This window comes from Anastrepha ludens, chromosome X (genome assembly GCF_028408465.1).
Source record: "Anastrepha ludens isolate Willacy chromosome X, idAnaLude1.1, whole genome shotgun sequence".
In the NCBI taxonomy this organism is placed as follows: domain Eukaryota; kingdom Metazoa; phylum Arthropoda; class Insecta; order Diptera; family Tephritidae; genus Anastrepha; species Anastrepha ludens.
In genome coordinates this window covers 94,939,144-94,957,599 of record NC_071503.1, presented here as the reverse complement: position 1 = coordinate 94,957,599, position 18,456 = coordinate 94,939,144, and the positions used below count along the sequence as shown (strand labels likewise).

General features: G+C 38.2%; 1 protein-coding gene across 1 annotated transcript; it reads left to right on the top strand.

The window, feature by feature from the left end:
- The first annotated feature begins 524 nt into the window (after positions 1-524).
- LOC128870376 (uncharacterized) lies at positions 525-16,107 on the top strand. The gene is made up of 4 exons (XM_054112991.1): positions 525-2,751; positions 2,802-3,792; positions 3,838-4,123; positions 15,841-16,107. Exons 1-4 carry the CDS (start codon positions 525-527, stop codon positions 16,105-16,107), a joined length of 3,771 nt encoding a protein of 1,256 aa, XP_053968966.1.
- The last annotated feature ends 2,349 nt before the right edge of the window (positions 16,108-18,456 follow it).

Below are 18,456 nucleotides of genomic sequence, written 5' to 3'. Positions count from 1 at the left end.
CCTTCGAGCCGGATCAGTCAATTCCGCGAACATTTTGAGTTTAGCCAATAGAATTTGGCTAAGGTGCAAACAGGTACTATATACATATCTCAATTAATTAGCATTTTTTGGGTCTTTCTACCAATCGATTTCGGTGCGTTGATTTGTGCGTGATAGCAGTGCAAATATCGTCCTTCAAATCTACAAGGACAAGAAAAAAAAAAATGCTCGGTAAAAACACGCGACTCTGCACTTAACGCCATTAAGCGGTATATGGCTAAGAGTGTGGACGATGCCTTTACAATGGATGCAGAAAGCATAAAAAGTTATATGCAACTGCTCAGCGAACAGTGGACTCGCTTTAATAGCGCTCAAGATACGGTCGAAATTTCGTGTGGAACTATCTTCGTAGTTGTTTAAGGGGTGACGCGTTAAAAATCATAAGTGGGTTTAAAATATGTGATGTTAATTATGAAGAAGCTTGGGACCTACTAAAATCGCGTTATAAGGTCATGCGCGTTATAGTTGAAGGACATTTTAGAGCTATGGCCAACGTAAAGAGGGCAGCTAGTGATACCTCCGACGCAATTAAGGGAGTGATCGACGCTTTCCAGCAACATATACGCGAGCTTAAGACTTTGGGACGCCCAGTGGAATTTTGGGACGATTGGCTAGTGTACGAACTAGTCAATAAATTAGGCTTCGAGACACGAAAGCAATGGGAGCTATCACTTGTCACTGATGAGCCTCCGACATTCGAACAGCTGGCCACGTTTTTAGAAGTAAGATGTCGTTCTCTATCAATGCTATCATCGTCAACGGTATTATTGCCAGCTAAGGGTAAAACCGCGTCGGTGTGTAAGTCTACGAATGTGTTTCACGCAGTGCAAGATCAGGACAGCACGGGCTGTACATTTTGTAACGGGCCACACAAAATATACAGTTGTGAAAAATTTCGGGACCTTGACGCAAACGGTAAGTCGAAATTTGTGAGAGAATCGCGCGTGTGCATGAACTGCTTAAGTTCAGGCCATTATAAGGCAAAGTGTAACAGCACATCTGCATGCAGGATTTGCCATCAACGCCATCATACGCTGTTGCATAATGCTGTCGCTACAACTAACGCTACAACCGTTACTCATTTCGTCAACAGCGCCTCTCTTAGGCCTTTCTCCCCCGCCGCAGACGTCATGCATCAAACGAACGTAACCGTTTCATCCGCCAACGGTCCTTCCACAGACACCGCTGCTGCCTGTACGTCTTCACATTTGAATGTCAATCCCAGCCAGCCTCATCCAAGAGAAAGAACTGTGCTGTTGGCGACCGCCTTAGTCAAGGTACGCGATTGCTCTGGTCATTGGCAACCCGCTCGCTTGTTGTTTGATTCTGGTTCGCATGCTTCTTTCGTAACCGAGTCATGTGTACAACGCTTGGGATTACCGCGAAGAGGGTCCGCAATATTAATTTCTGGAATTGGTTCCTCCCAAGGGATACGCTCTAAAGGTGAAGTATTGCTTTCATTATCATCTCATTGTTCAGATCTATGCTTTACTGTTGACGCATTGATTCTGCCTAAAATCACAAGCGATTTGCCAACACAGTCCTTGAAGGTTTCGGCGTGGCCGCACCTACAAGATTTATTTTTAGCCGATCAGCACTTCATGAAACCCGGGCGTATCGATATCTTGGTCGGAATGGAAGTCATGGGACAGCTCCTCTGCTCGGAGATTCGTAAGGGTCCGCCCGGTACGCCCATGGCTCAACGAACGGTTTTCGGTTGGACGTTGTTTGGAAATGTCGATGGGTCCGAATCCGCTTCGCTCGGCTTACAGTCTTTGCATTGTGAAGTTCATTTAGATCGAGCGTTCACTAGACTTTGGGAGTTAGAAGAATCACCGAAAAAGGCCCACCTCACTTACGAAGAACGCTATTGTGAAGAGTTTTTCGAAAAAACGCACAGAAGGTCACCTGACGGTCGATTTATAGTAGAGCTGCCGCTGAAATCTGACGTACCCTTGGGAGCATCACGAAGTTATGCTGTTCGAAGTTTACTAAGCATCGAAAAAAGACTTGCGCGAGATGACGACCTACGCCAACGCTACAATGAGTTCATGCAAGAACTCATCGACATGAAGCACATGGAACTTGCACCACCGCCAACGGATCAAACGTTCTATATGCCGCATCACCCCGTTATAAAAGAGTCAAGTGTCACGACTAAATTGAGAGTCGTGTTCAATGCGTCCGCCAAAACCACCACCGGGAATTCGTTGAACGATGCATTATTTGTTGGTCCCCAATTGCAACCTGATTTATATTCTATTTTAACACGTTTCAGAACGCATCGCTACGCAGTAACAGCGGACATCGCGAAAATGTACCGCCAAATATGCATGTCCACGAAAAACCTCGATCTACAACGCATTGTCTGGCGTCGTGACCCGACGTTACCCATAAAGGATTATCGCATGTTGCGCGTTACTTATGGCGTTGCCGCTGCGTCCTACTTAGCAGTTAAATCGCTGCAACAAACCGCAAAATATTCGTCACACATTTGTGAGAAGGCTGCTGCCGTCATCCATAAGGACTTTTACATGGACGATCTCCTCACTGGTGCGTCTTCTAAAGAAGAGCTGCTAGGTTTACAACGAAACGTCTCCGCAATACTGAAGGAAGGGGGTTTTGAACTTCGAAAATGGGCGTCTAATTGTGCGGAGCTTTTTGAAAATGTTTCGAATGCATCAGAAAATATATCACACTACCTAGTCGATAGTAAAGATGTCCATGCCTTGGGCCTTATATGGCCTACTTCACGTTCTCAGTTAATCTGAATCAACCACCCACTATTTTAACTAAGAGAAATTTCTTGTCTGATGCTAGCACGCTTTTCGACCCACTGGGTCTGCTCGCTCCAGCGACCATAAGATCAAAGATGTGGTTTCAGGAGATCTGGCGTATGAGTGTCGGTTGGGATGACGTTATTCCAGACTGCATCGCAGCACAGTGGCGACAACATCGCTCGGAATTGCTACTGCTATCAAGTTTAAAGATAAGTCGCTGGTTTGGCACAGGAGCAGGTGAGTCGTTCACTGAGCTACATATTTTCGCTGACGCTTCCGAGCGCGCTTACGCTGTCGTAATGTACGCGCGCACATTACACAACGACGGCAGTATTACTGTCGTGCTGATATCGTCGAAGACTAAGGTAGCACGGCTTAAAACAACAACCCTGCCGCGCTTAGAATTGTGCGCTGCACATCTTGCTGCTAAATTGGCGCGAAGCGTGTTACATAGCTGGGGTGATCTCCGCTATCCGATCTATGCTTGGACTGACTCAACTATCACATTGGCATGGCTTCAGGCGCATCCTAGTAAGTGGATAACTTTCGTTGCCAATCGCGTTGCTGACATACAAGAAGTTTTACCGCCTGAATGTTGGAACCATATCCGCTCTGAACTGAATCCAGCAGATTGCGCTTCTAGAGGTGTAACTCCGTCTGAACTACTGCATCAAAAACTATGGTGGTCTGGTCCTGAATTCTTAAAAGGTCCTGACCATTTCTGGAAGTTATCACCTTCGCAACACACAACTCAGTTGGGCGTTCGTAGCAAGGTCGTCGCCCATGCTACGAGCTCAGATGACCACTGGCCTGTATTGATGAGACATTCATCGTATTCCAAGCTGCGCCGCATCATTGCTTACGTGTTAAGGTTTTTCGTCAACGCTCGAGTTAAGACACGAATCAACGCTGCTAAACGGGTCGGTCCTCCCTGCTGTCAAGAGATATCCGAAGCTGAACTGCGCTTGATCAGGTATACACAATTCCTGTATTTTTCTAATGAAATTTCTCTTTGTAGCAAAAGAAAGCCAATTCCGCTTCAAAGTAGTATTTTGACATTGCAGCCATATCTCGATGAGAAAAACGTCTTGCGAGTAGGAGGTAGGATCAAGAACGCTGAAGTAGCTGCTGACGTAAGACATCCGATTATCCTGCCAAAAAACTGCCCACTTGCGAAACTGATCATTCACGATATTCTCGAATTCACGTTACACGCTGGACCTCGCATCATGCAAACCATCCTGCAACGTCGATATTGGGTTATTGGCGCCCGCAGCCTAATTCGTAGCACATATCGCAAATGCGTAAAGTGCACCTGCCTCAACCGCAATCTCGCCGCACAATCAATGGGGGATTTACCTGCGATCCGAACCACCTACGCACGCTGTTTCATCCACGCTGCTGTCGATTTTGCTGGACCATACTCTTACAAGTTCACTCATGGGAGAGGAGCGAAGGCCACCAAGGGTTATATTTGCGTTTTTATTTGCATGTGCACAGGGGCGATGCATTTAGAGTTTGTCGGAGATCTATCAACATCGAGCTTCCTCAATGCCTTTAAAAGATTTGTAAGCCGCAGAGGTTTTTGCAAGGTCCTTTCTTCTGACAATGGGACGAATTTCGTCGGGGCCGAGAAGGAGCTTCGAATTGCGTTTGAAAGGTGTATGGCTGATACCAAACTCCATTCGTTTTTTGTAGACTCTAACATCGAATGGCGTTTCAACCCTCCGTCCGCGCCTCATATGGGGGGGGTACTGGGAGATTGGCATAAAAAGAGTCAAATATCATCTGAAACGTGTTATGAGCGAAATTCTTCTGTCCTACGAAGAGTTCAACACGCTGCTGACAGAAGTAGAAGCCTGCGTCAACTCCCGCACACTCTGTGACAATTCTGCAGCCGCTGGTGATGTAGAGGTACTTACGCCTGGTCACTTCATTGTCGGTGAACCGCTTAAATCTATCCCGTAGCCTGAGGGTCAAGGGTTCCGTGGAAATCTGCGTCAGCGATGGCAAGTGATCTCTGCCATGAGACAGCATTTCTGGCGCCGTTGGAGGGACGAATATCTCGTCAGCTTGCAACGTCGTACCAAGTGGCTTCGCCCTTCACGCAACATCGAAGAAGGTGATGTAGTTGCAGTCTTCAACGAGCCTACCCCTCCGACGAAGTGGATGCTGGCACGTGTTATTAAATGCCACCCTGGCGCCGATGGACGCGTGAGAGTGGTTACGCTGAAAACACCGCATGGCGAATTAGTTCGGCCCATAGTAAAGCTCTGCCCTTTACCAACGAAAGGAGACTTGTTTCACGAAGAAACTACTAATTCATCATAATGTTATCAAGCTTTTCATATTTTTCTTTGCTATAATTTGTAAATTTCTATATTGAACTTATTGAGATAGTTCAAGGGCGGCGTATGTTGAGTATTCGTTTAAAAATACTTTAATGTTTTTTCAACTCATATTGTTCAATATAATTTTCTGTTAACATAAGTAGGTTTTGTGAAATAATTGTGTATATAAAGGGAATAGTTTTGTAATAAAATTCAGTAAAAATTGTAGCTTCAAAGCTGAAGCATCAGAGTTTCATTTTGCTCTGGATTTTTGGCAACTTTCCCGCAATAATCAAGGACTCTTCAAGCAACTTTCCCGCAATAATCAAGGATTCTACAAGCAACATTCTCGCAACATATTTAGAATTCTTCCCGCAACATTCCCCCAACATATTTAGGATTATTCCCGCAACATATTCAGTATTCTTCCCGCAACATTCCCGCAACATATTCAGTATTCTTCCCGCAACATTCCCGCAACATATTTAGGATTCTTCCCGCAACATTCTCACAACATATTCAGTATTTTCCACGCAACATTCCCGCAACATATTTAGGATTCTTTCCGCAACATTTCCGCAACATTTTGGTCCTTCGAGCCGGATCAGTCAATTCCGCAACAAATAAAGTTACCATTTTCTGTAAAAAAATCGTAATACTTAATTTTTTCATTAGGCTATATATAATACCTGTAATAATATTATCTTTTAAGCATATTACTTGTACACACACGATGTTTCACATCTGCCAGGCGTCCCATGACGGCTCACATTTTTTTTTTCATTGAAGAATATTCTTGACCAATTTTAACTCTGTAGTAACGATAATTAATATATGACTCCATCATCTTGGTAAATTGTGGTAGAAGCAAGGTCTTTAATTTGTAAATTAATCCTTCGAGCCAAACTTTATCAAACGCCTGTGCGACATCTAATAATATGGCTTCGCAGACTTTCTTCTTCTCTTGCGCTTCTTCTATAACATATGCAATCCGATGAACTTGATCTATGGTTGAGTGCTTTTCACGAAAACCAAACTGATGTGACGGGATAAGTTCCTTTAATAATATAATATGTTTTAGTCTTGTCAAAAACAATTTTTCAAAAAGCTTTCCCATTATGGGTAACAATGAAATAGGTCTGTACGAGCTTAATTCATTAGAATCTTTTCCGGGCTCAGGAATCATTATTATCTCTGATACTTTCCACTGTGAAGGGAAGTACTTTAGTTTTAAGCAAGCGTTCATTATACGTAGCAATTTTTTTAAAGCTTTTGGTGAGAGGTTTTTTAAAACTTCTATCACATCTGAGCCAGGCGATTTCTTAAGCTTTAATTTGTTTATTTCATTAAGCAATTCCCCGGTTGTAATCGGTTGGATACACGTTGAATCCTGCACTTCAATTGGCTAAACAATTTTTCTAAGTGCAAGGCAAACGGATCGGCCTTCTCGAAATCATTATTCGCCCAAATACCATTACACAACCTTATAGACGGATTGTGGCGGATAAGTCGTTTCATATGAGCTGTCATTTTCCATAGGGGGTAATCCGTTGTTTTGTCTGTCGATAATCTTTTAATTTTATCATTTAATTTTGTATTCTTGAACTCTATAATCTTGTTGGTAAGAAGTTTTGTAAGAAAATTGAGCTTAGTTTTGTAATCGGGAAACCGTAATATTTGCCACTTGAAAGGGAGATATTGTGTGTAATTTTTTTAAATTCCCCTCCAATGGTGAGAAAAATGGGTGAATGGTCTGAGTTTAGTTCGACTCCATCTTCAATAAACATTAGGTTTCTCGGAATATGTTTTGTAACAAGGAAATCGATTGAATCGGGTGTTTTAGACGGGTCTGTTGGCCAATATGTTGGATTACCCGTGGAGATAATAACACAGCCTAGTTGTTGGGAGGCATTCAATAACTCGCGGCCTTTACTAGTTGTTAACTGGGAGCCCCAGTTTACATGTTTTGCATTGAAATCTCCTCCAATCACAAATCTTCCTTTATGTTTATTTAAAAAAATGTTGTATTGATCACATTTAATATTATGTCTTGGTGAACTATATACGGATGTGATGGACAAACTCGTATCGTTTAGTTTAATGTTGATTGTTGCTACTTGAAATTCAGCAGTACTAATATTTTCTTCCTCATAATGTTCTAAAGATTTTTTTACCAAAATGGCACTGCCTCCTCTAGCATTATTTAGCGGATGATTAGAACAATACATAAAATAATTTCTGAAAGGGATGAACATTTGCTTTGTTAGGTGAGTTTCTGATATAAGACAAATGTCGATTTCTCTGTTTTCAAGAATAAGTTCAAGTTCCTCCTTTTTTTGATTCCATTTGCATTCCAGGCCATAACTTTGACGGTCGTTCTCATGTTTTTGATTTTTTGGTGTCTTGCTTTTGTTCAAGCTTTTCAATTCTTTTCAAAAGCAATTGGTTGAAGGCGGTTTGCTTATTTAACTTCAACAGAATTTGTTCAAGAGCACTGGATTTGCTTGGAACGCTGTTGTTATTCCTTTCAGATACGACTTCTGCGAAGCTTCTATCTGGTACCAGAGAATGTTAATGGAATGAGAAGGTGAAAATGTTACTGTTAACTTTTTTTAATACAATTGATATTTGAAAGATTTGTAGTAAGGGATTTTAGAACATCGACTTTATAGACCCCACACTCAGTTTTGCCCACACAAAAATTGAAAACACCACACATCTTTCACCTCAACACACAACACATCTCTCACCTCGATATTAGACCAATTAAATTTTTACTATTTTCGTAATTTTGAATAATAATAAGCGAATACGTAAAATTTATTACATAATTTTTTTTTTCAATTACATTAAAAAAGAAACTAATTAAAAAAAAAAAATTAATAAAAAAAAAGTTTGCGCCGGCAATTAAAATCGAGTTTAACATGTGTTAAGGAAAAATAGGCGGTGCGTTTATTTCTTCGGCTGCTTATTTTTTTACCATTTTGTTACTTTTGAAATGATAAGCGGATACATAAAATTTATTACAAATTTTTTTACGATTACATTAAAAAAAAACATATTTTAAAAAGAAAAAAAAAAAAAAATTTGCGCCGAGAATTGATGCCGAGTCACATGGGGAGGATAAGTACGCAGTGCGTTTATTTCTGCGCCTGCGTTGTGAGCCAAGGTTTTGTGCATGCGCGCGACGCGAATTAATTTTAATAAAGTTCTGAAAGTAACTCATGAAGTTTTTTAATACATACATACATAAATGAACGTATACTTTACATGTACATAAATGATGGTATATGACAATATAAGTTCATAATATGTATGTACATGTCAATAGGAGGTATTTGCATCAGAAACAGTTATTTTATATTGTATGTCAATTTATAGTTTATGTATACGACAGCATTTACATATGTATGTATGTGAATTTGTATATGAAAAACAATAATGCATAAGCGCAAGAATATCATCTTCCTTTCATACATATGTATGTACATACGCATGTATGCGCCAATAACCTTCACTTATGTATGTACACATGTCACAGCACAACACATTCTTACAAGAAATCAAATACACATACGCACTAGTGAACGAGTTTCTTCCTAACAAGTGCAAAAACAATTCTGCTCTAAAGTCTATGCAGGTGTGTATGCTTTATGTCCTAGCATACATACATATACATTAGGGTGGTCCAAAAATGCATGGGAAAAAATTTATATTAAAATTTTTATGCTGCCGCCCCCCATAATGGTAAAGAATGAAAAGTAAAAAGACCCGTATTTTTTTTGTTTTTAATCAGACCATATTTAATGGTGCCGCCGGGGCTTTGAAATATCCCATGTATTTTGCATGGGAAAAAAGTACTTTTTCGTAGATTTCATGTAAAAACCTGGAAAATGAATATATTTTAACCGGATACCTCAGTTTCTCTTCATAATTGGTCAGGGAATAACAACCAAATCTCACAAAAAAATATCATAAAAGTAATATAAAATATTGTTTTCGATTTTTTCTTAGATTTTCGTTTTATGGGGGCTTTTTGGGGTTCTATAAAAAATAGTTAATACAAAAAAAATTAATTATTTCATAATTGGTTGTTATTCCCTGACCAATTATGAAGAGAAACTGAGTTATCCGGTTAAAATATAATCATTTTCCAGGTTTTTACATGAAATCTACGAAAAAGTATTTTTTTCCCATGCAAAATACATGGGATATTTCAAAGCCCCGGCGGCACCATTAAATATGGTCTGATTAAAAAAAAAAAAATACGGGTCTTTTTATTTTTCATTCTTTACTATTTTGGGGGGCGGCAGCATACAAATTTTTTTTGGACCACCCTAATATACATATACCTACTTGCCTTCTAAACTTCCTTCAAAATAATTGTATTCATATGTTACTACATCCATGCACGTTCATGCATACATGCATATATGCGCGAGCACAGCGCTCCCTTCTTGCTTCCGTGTACTTTTGTCTTTCACCAGTCGATATTCCTAATATTGTACTTACAAAAACACAATACTTTGATAGACGCAAAAGCTACAGCAAGCGCAACGCGATGGCCGCTTTGCCACCACACATTCTAAAATGTTCTAGAACACAACAAAAACACATACCTCACATGCACATGTCGCCCAAAGCTAAAATCTAAGCCTAGCGACTACAAGAACAAAATACATTCGTAGACGCAGTCGCAGCGGCCATGATTCTATCAGCGACGGCGCTGAACAATTTAGAACAAAAACAAAAAGTTCATTCATAAGTTCGAGCTCATATTTCAATTTTATTCATAAAACGAGCCGCCCATGTGCCAATTTTCGAGACTATTCGAAAATAGTCAATATTGGAATATTTCGCATGGAATTATTTGCCAATATTTGATAAATCTCGAATTTTTGTCATGTCGAGTGGCCGCGGCTCCGTATGTATGTATGCACCCTTCTATGTATGTAAATATGTCTTCTAACTGTTCGACAGTCGCGAGTTAATACGACTTAGATTCCTTGAACAATTCCAGCGAATCACACATTTTTGTCCGCAAAGCCGCATATATGTACCCTATGATCAAAAAGTACCGGGAATGTTTAAATAAAACAAAACAGAGTTAAATTTCAGCCAAATTTATATTATCTCCTTCAAAATATGACCCGTCTCTCAAAGGCTTCAAAACGGATAAATAATATTCTTTATTGACTGTCTGGCCCGATGGAAGGTACTCAAGGTGGATTATGCCTTGGCAATCGAAGAAAACAGTCAACATCACCTTCCCGGTTCTTTTTGCTCATAGGGTATACATATCCCACCCAGCAAAACCTGCGTGACCGAGACTCTAACACAATTACACTTCTTTGTATGTTACAAACACATATGCACTCGTATTTGTTTGAAAATCGACTTTTTCTTTTGGTTCTCCGTCACCTTTGGCAAATGTGTAAGCAGTAAGGGGGCGTCCATAAATTACGTGAGGTGTTTTTTTTCAATTTTCTGATGATGAGATGTCGTGAGATTTTATTCAACCCCCTCCCCCATCCCCCAATCTCACGTGAGATTTTTCAAAATGTGGGTTTCTTATGTAAACGCGTTGGATTGTTATTGTAAAAAGAAAAAAAATTTGCTTCGTGCTTTTATTTACGACTAGTTAAGACTAGTAATCAATATTGCTGAGAGTTATAAGTGTAATAAAAATTTAACAATAGAAGACCTAAATCGTAACTACGGCGATTAAAAAAAGAATATCTACTCTAATTCAGTCCATGGAGAATCATGCGCGGTTTCAAGAGAGACTATTGGGACCAACATGTCCATATGATTTTCAGTAAAATCATGTGCTCCTTCAACTTCGTTCTAATCTAGCCACTCTAAGCCGTTGACGCTTGCGCACAGTAACTCATTAGCTCGTCTTGTGACAATCCGTGAGGGTCGCACTTTGCGGAACATACGCGCTTGCTTAGCTGGTGCAATGTGAGCTGCTCTCCTGTGCTCTGCAGCTCTTGTGATAGATGCGAAGTAAATACCGCATGTACTGCAGCATATTTTCTCTAAATCATCACGTATACTTGGGCAATAGAGATCAATAGGCGTGCTGATGAAGGCATTCAGCGGTTCAATCGGTACGCGTATTAGAAATGGAGCAAATGATTTTCCGTCATATTCTTTAAAGTCCGGAATTGTCAAACGTCAACCTGAGTGATAGGGCGTTCGGCTCATAGTGGCGCGAAAACAACCGACGGGCTACACTGTACCGCAAATTGAGATTAAATTGAGCTATTTGGTATAAAACAAATATGGTGGTTTGACAGTAGTAATGTATAACGTCGAAGTATGAATGAAATTATTTTCTTTCGAACGAATTAGTGAATGATCTTAATCATACTACGATTACGCTTGAGATTAAATCTTAAGCATGTACAATTTTTTTGTTTCAATCAGAAAAAAAATTGCGTGATATTTGCCGAGACCCCCCCACTCTCCAACGTAAGATTAGATGAGATTTGACTCGACCCCCTCCCCCCCTTAAACATCTCACGTAATTTATGGACGCCCCCTAAGCAAACTTTATTCATATATTTTTTCTCATTTTTGCATCAGTAAAAATAAACAAACACCGTAGCCGAATGGGTTCGTGCATGACCATTCAGACCACAGAGAGAACGCCGGTTCGAATCTCGGTGAAAACACCCAAAATTAAGAAAAATATTTTTCTAATAGCCGTCGCCCTTCGGCAGACAATGGCAAACCTCCGAGAGTATTTCCAGATAATGTTAATGGAATGAAAAGGAGCAAATGTTAAATAACTCTTTTTCGAGTACTAATTTGTAGATTCATACTAAGGGATTTTCAAATTCGACTTACCCCACTAGTGGGGGATTGCAGATATTTACAACGCTAGTGGAGGGTTTCTATATTTACTTACCACGCTAGTACAGGAATTCAGATTTTTTCTGCGTTTACCACACTAGTAATGGATTTCATAGGATTTTTCACCACACTACTAAGGGATTCGACTTATTTCGTGCCCACAGCGAAGCGATTGAATTTGCGATTGGGAGAGATGCGTAATCAGTCAATTCATGGCGCAGTTGCTAAAGTCGGCGGTATTGTTTGTATGATGATGCGCGTATTTAGTCCAGGTTCAAGTCCTGAATAGTCATACGTTTTTCCTTGCACTATTTCTGTTTTACAATTCAGTTTGGTAAAATTGTTGAGTTTAATTTAATTATAATTGCTTTGAAATACTGTTTTAGGTTTTTTGAATTTGATATTTAGAAAATTTCTTTTCTGTATAAAATAGTTCATACTGGATATGAACTGATTTTATATAAATCAAAAAGGAAATATGTAGATATAAACATGCATATATTTAATCTCTTTAATCAAATCTAAGCTACATATATTGATGACAAAATATTATTTTAATATCCGTCCAGAAAGCCAAACGCGCATACACACATACATATGTACATATGTATATAAATACGCATACAAACTTTCAACGAACGCAAAATGTATGCATATAAAACAGCAAATCGAATAAATGACCGATTTAGAAAGGTAAATTAACCATTATAGATTAGCGCAAACATGAAAGACATGTCTAGGCGTAATACATCGTTCTGTATTTGACTCAGGTTCAAGTCCTGTACACACTTTTCTTTGTTCGATATTTTTATTTAATTTTTTGTATTTGGTTTAATTAGAATTGATTTAAAATAGTGTATTCAGGTTTTTCTAATACCTGTTATTTAGAAATTTATTTTCTATATAACATTATTCATACTTCTTTTGAATTGATTTATATGTAAAACAGCCATAAAGGCAATCATATGAATATGCATTACTATATTTAATCTCTTCAGTCAAATCTGAACTACTTCCATACACATGTTGATGAGAAAATATTCTAATATCCATGGATGCATCCATGATGGAAAGAATAATGAGATGGCGCCTATCGTGGTCCCGTTACTTTGCGCTCAGCGAATTTGACAACTAGTTACGTGATTTTAGCTCCAGTATGGCCAGATTACCATTTTCGTAACTTGATTTAGCACTTTTTTTTGTTATTTAGTCTCGGAGTTTTAGTTCTTTCTTTAGGACATTTTTCTAGCTGTTCTAATTAAAATGTCATGTTTATAATTTTGTAAAATATACATTTTTTTTAAATTATTTAAATAATTCACTCAGTTTTATTTTGCTTTACTTTTTTTAACATCTGGTGGCATTCCCCGCGATTGCAGGTGTTGTTGGTGTTCTTCTGCTTTCGGCAGTCAAATCTCTCTCTCGCTACTGCAGAGTTGCCTAGCTTTGGAAATAAAATCGCTCTAAATGCCCATTTAAAGAAAATAAAACACGTAATTTTTATTGTGTTACTTAAAGAACTTTGTATGCGTGACAAATTGTCTGTAGAATGTGCGTTTTTTTTAAATAAATGTGTTATGCTTATGTACAATTTAATTTATGAGTTTTTTTTGTTAAGCGAGACTCTTTTGTTAAGGGGACGACTTTTTTGCTATATTTGAAGTTATGTAACTAAATAAGGTACTCTTTTTGTAAAAATGTCAGTATGGTTTCATTAGTATTTTTTGGTATTTTGTGGCTTATTTTTACAATGAATACAACTCTTAATGTCCTATGTCTCACTAAGGATTGATGACCGGAAGAAACGATTACACATTTATGGTTTTAATTCGCATTCAATAAATTCAGAGGCTTTTTAAAATGTGTAAAAAGGTTTTCAATTTAAGAAGAGTTGAGAGAGGGGGATTTAATATTTTTGCATAACCTTAAATGGAGCCAAAAATTATATTTGCACTTTCAAATTATCGAATTTTATAAGAGTAAAAAAATTTTCATTAGCACTAAAATCTTCTCAGAGTGACGTTTTTTAACCTTTTTCTCTTTAATAATAAAGTCTGTTTTTTAACTTAAAGTTTCGGTAGCTTTAAATTAAAAAAAAGAAACAAACACGAAACTTAAAAATTTTTGCATTTTGGGTATAAAAAATCACTAAATTTATTGCGAAGAGCAAATGGTTGGCAATACTGCACAACTCAGCAAACGTGACGTCACGTATGCTCTGATGGGCACAATCTTCTTTCTATCATTCTTGGATGCATCCAGAAAGTCAAACGCGCGTACACGCGTATGTATATAAATATATACAAACCTTCAACGAACGCAAAATGTATGCATATAAAAAACAACAACTGCGACCGCCTTCTTGTCCGTCATTGAAAAGATGGGATATGTATACCCTATGAGCAAAAGGAACCGGGAAGGTGATGTTGACTGTTTTCTTCGATTGCCAAGGCATAGTCCATCATGAGTACCTTCCATCGGGCCAGGCAGTCAATAAAGAATATTATTTATCCGTTTTGAAGCCTTTGAGAGATGCTGTATGTTGCGAACGGCCGGAAATGTGAGCAAACGATTCTTGGATTTTGCGTGATGATAACGCGCCATCGCACCGATAAAAAAGATCAAAGTGAATACGACGAAGGAGCTGAAGGACATGTCGGCCTACCGGGGGTGTTTGGAGGACTGCGTTAAACGTTGGCACATGTGTGTTGCTTCAGACGGGTCATATTTTGAAGGAGATAATATAAATTTGCCTGAAATTTAACTCTATTATGTTTTATTTAAACATTCCCGGTTCTTTTGTGCAAAAAAAACTGGACAGCTAATTTACCCTATTTAAATTTCTATAGCTTGAGTATAAAGCTTCTTGGCGGTAAGTAGCTTTTTTTGTGTATAAATAGAACAGTTTTGAATTAATTTGTATCATAATTTAACCAATAAGTGAAATAGTTGATACGTAGCAAGTGTTAATATCAAAAATATGCCAAGATCGAAGCAAATGGGAGCTGTCGATAAGGGGCGAATTATTTCACTATCACAGCAAAAATTGTCCGTACCGTCAAATTGCTGCTAAAGTAGGCTTCAGCAAATCATCTGTTGCCGATTTTTTAAAGAAATTTGCAGAAACGGCTTCAACGGAGGGAAAGAAAGGATCTGGACGACGAAAAAAGACGTCGCCTGCTGAAGACCGGATGATTAAGCGGATGTGTATCCAGGACCGTTTCAAATCTTCGGCAGACTTCAGGAAGGAGTTCTTAGATGCAACTGGCGTCGAAATAGTTTCATCTACTGTGCGTAGGAGATTGATAAATACCGGTTTTGTAGGAAGACATCCCGCAAAAAAGCCGTTTCTTATCGAAAAAATGCGTCAAAAACGATACCGATGGGCCAAAACTCATGAAAACTGGACTGTCGAGCACTGGAAGAATGTGAGTTTTTCGGATGAATCCAAGTTTAACCTCTTTGGATCGGGTGGTATCCACCATGTGAGGCGCAGATCTGGCGAAGGATATAAAACTGGATGCATACTGCCTACTGTAAGACAGTCAGTTGGTAGAATGGTATGGGGCTGCTTCAGCTATGACGGAACGAAAGCACTGACTCTTATTGAAGGTCGGGGGAACGGAGATGCTTACATTTCAATTTTAAATAGGCATTTAATACCTGTCATTGAGGAGCAGTATTCTCTAAGAACGGACGTTATATTTCAGGATGATTCTGCGCCATGCCACCGATCTCACAAGGTAAGTTATGATTTTTGTTAAATCTCCCGAGTGTTTTGTTTAAATGTCGAATCAAAAAACCAATGATTTATTCCTTATTTGTTGCAGGTAAAAGAATTTATGGGAAAAAACGGAATTGTCCAATTGGAATGGCCGGGTAACAGTCCCGACCTAAACCCAATTGAGAACCTCCGGGCCATTGTAAAGAAGCAGGCAGCTGAAAAAAAGCCGAAAAATAAAACTGACCTGGATAACATTATAATGGACACTTGGCACAACGATATTTCGGAGGAATTGTTGCAAACCCTGGTTACATCAATGCCGAGACGTATTAAAGCGGTAATTAAGGCGAAAGGCGGTGCGACCAAGTATTAAAACTTCAAATTATAACATTTATAATGAAATAATTAATTTTGTTTTGAATTAATTAGCTGTAAGATTATATAATAAGGATAAACTAATAATAAAACATTCGTTATTGACTATGCTAAAACAAATAAAGTATCAAAATATTAAAAACACGTATGAAATTTATTGATTTTATTTCATACTTTTGTATTAAAAACACAATGGAATATAACCACATTCAAACATATTTGATAAAATCCATACTACTTCAAAAAATGGAGTTTTCAGACTGTCCGGTTTTTTTTTGCACAGGACTGTACATATAAGGGTGCATACATACATACGGAGATTTATCAAATATTGGCAAATAATTCCATGCGAAATATTCCAATATTGACTATTTTCGAATGGTCGCGAAAATTGGCATATGGGCGGCTCGTTTTATGAATAAAATTGAAATATGAGCTCGAACTTATGAATGAACTTTTTGTTTTTGTTCTAAATTGTTCAGCGCCGTCGCTGATAGAATCATGGCCGCTGCGACTGCGTCTACGAATGTATTTTGTTCTTGTAGTCGCTAGGCTTAGATTTTAGCTTTGGGCGACATGTGCATGTGAGGTATGTGTTTTTGTTGTGTTCTAGAACATTTTAGAATGTGTGGTGGCAAAGCGGTCATCGCGTTGCGCTTGCTGTAGCTTTTGCGTCTATCAAAGTATTGTGTTTTTGTAAGTACAATATTAGGAATATCGACTGGTGAAAGACAAAAGTACACGGAAGCAAGAAGGGAGCGCTGTGCTCGCGCATATATGCATGAATGTATGAACGTGCATGGATGTAGTAACATATGAATGCAATTATTTTGTAGGAAGTTTAGAAGGCAAGTAGGTATATATGTATGTATATATGTTAGGACATAAAGTGGGTATATATACATAAATAGAGCAGAATTGTTTTTGCACTCGTTAGGAAGAAACTCGTTCACTAGTGCGTATGTGTATTTGATTTCTTGTAAGAATGTGATGTGCTGTGACATGTGTACATATGTACATAAGTCAAGGTTATTGGGCATACATGCATATGTACATATGTATGAAAGGGAGATGATGATGTTGCGCTTGTGCATTATTGTTTTTCATATACAAATGTACATACATATATATGCATGTAAATGCTGTCGAATACATAAACTATAAATTGACATGCAATATAAAATAAGTGTTGATTCATCTTAAACCCCTTTTCTTCTGAATGCAAATACCTCCTATTGACATGTACATACTGTCATATACCATCATATATGTACATATAAAGTATACGTTCATTTATGTATGTATGTAATGAAAAACTTTATGAATTACTTTCAGAACTTTATTAAAATTAATTCGCGTCGTGACGCCCATGCGACTCGGCATCAATTCTCGGCGCAAAAACTTTTTTTTTCTTTTCTAAGTGTGTTTTTTTTAATGTAATCGTAAAAAAATATGTAATAAATTTTATGTATCCGCTTATCATTTCAAAAGTAACAAAATGGTAAAAAAATAAGCAGTCGAAGCAGAGAATGTTAATGCAATGAGAAGGAGCAAATGTTAAATGAGCTTTTTTCGAGTACTAACTTGTAGATTCATACTAAGGAATTTTCAAATTCAACTTTCCTCACTAGTGGGAGATTGCAGATATTTACAACGCAAGTGGAGGGTTTCTATATTTACTTACCACGCTAGGACAGGAATTCAGATTTTTTCTGCGTTTACCACACTACTAAGGAATTTCATAAGATTTTTCGCCACACTAATAAGGAAATCGGCTTATTTCATGCCCACAGCGAAGCGAATAAATTTCCGATTAAGAAGGCCGCGCCGCAGTTAATTTGTGGTACAGAAGCTAAAGTCGGCGGAATTATTCGTTTTGTTTTTTGGCACGTATTTAATTCAGGTTCAAGTCCTGAAGTCATATTTTTTTTCTTCCACATTTTTTTTTTACAATTCGAACCAGGAAGGTTTGGTATAATTTTTGAGTCTCTTTTAATTAAAATTTCTTTACAATACTGTTTTTTTTGTATTTCATAAATGGAAATTTCTTTTCGGTATAAAATAGTTCATACCGGATATGACCTGATTTTTATATAAATCAATCAAAACAGAGAATATTTAGATATGTCTTTAATCTCTTTCATCAAATCCAAATTATATTGTTGCGAAAATATCATTCTAATATCCGTCCAGAAAGGCTAACGCGCATACACACATACATATGCATATAATTACGCATACAAACTTTCGACTGCATATAAAACTGCGAATCGAATAAATGAGTGATTTAGAAAAGTCGTGTCGTGTTTGCAGTACATCGTCCCATATTTGACTCAGGTTCAAGTCC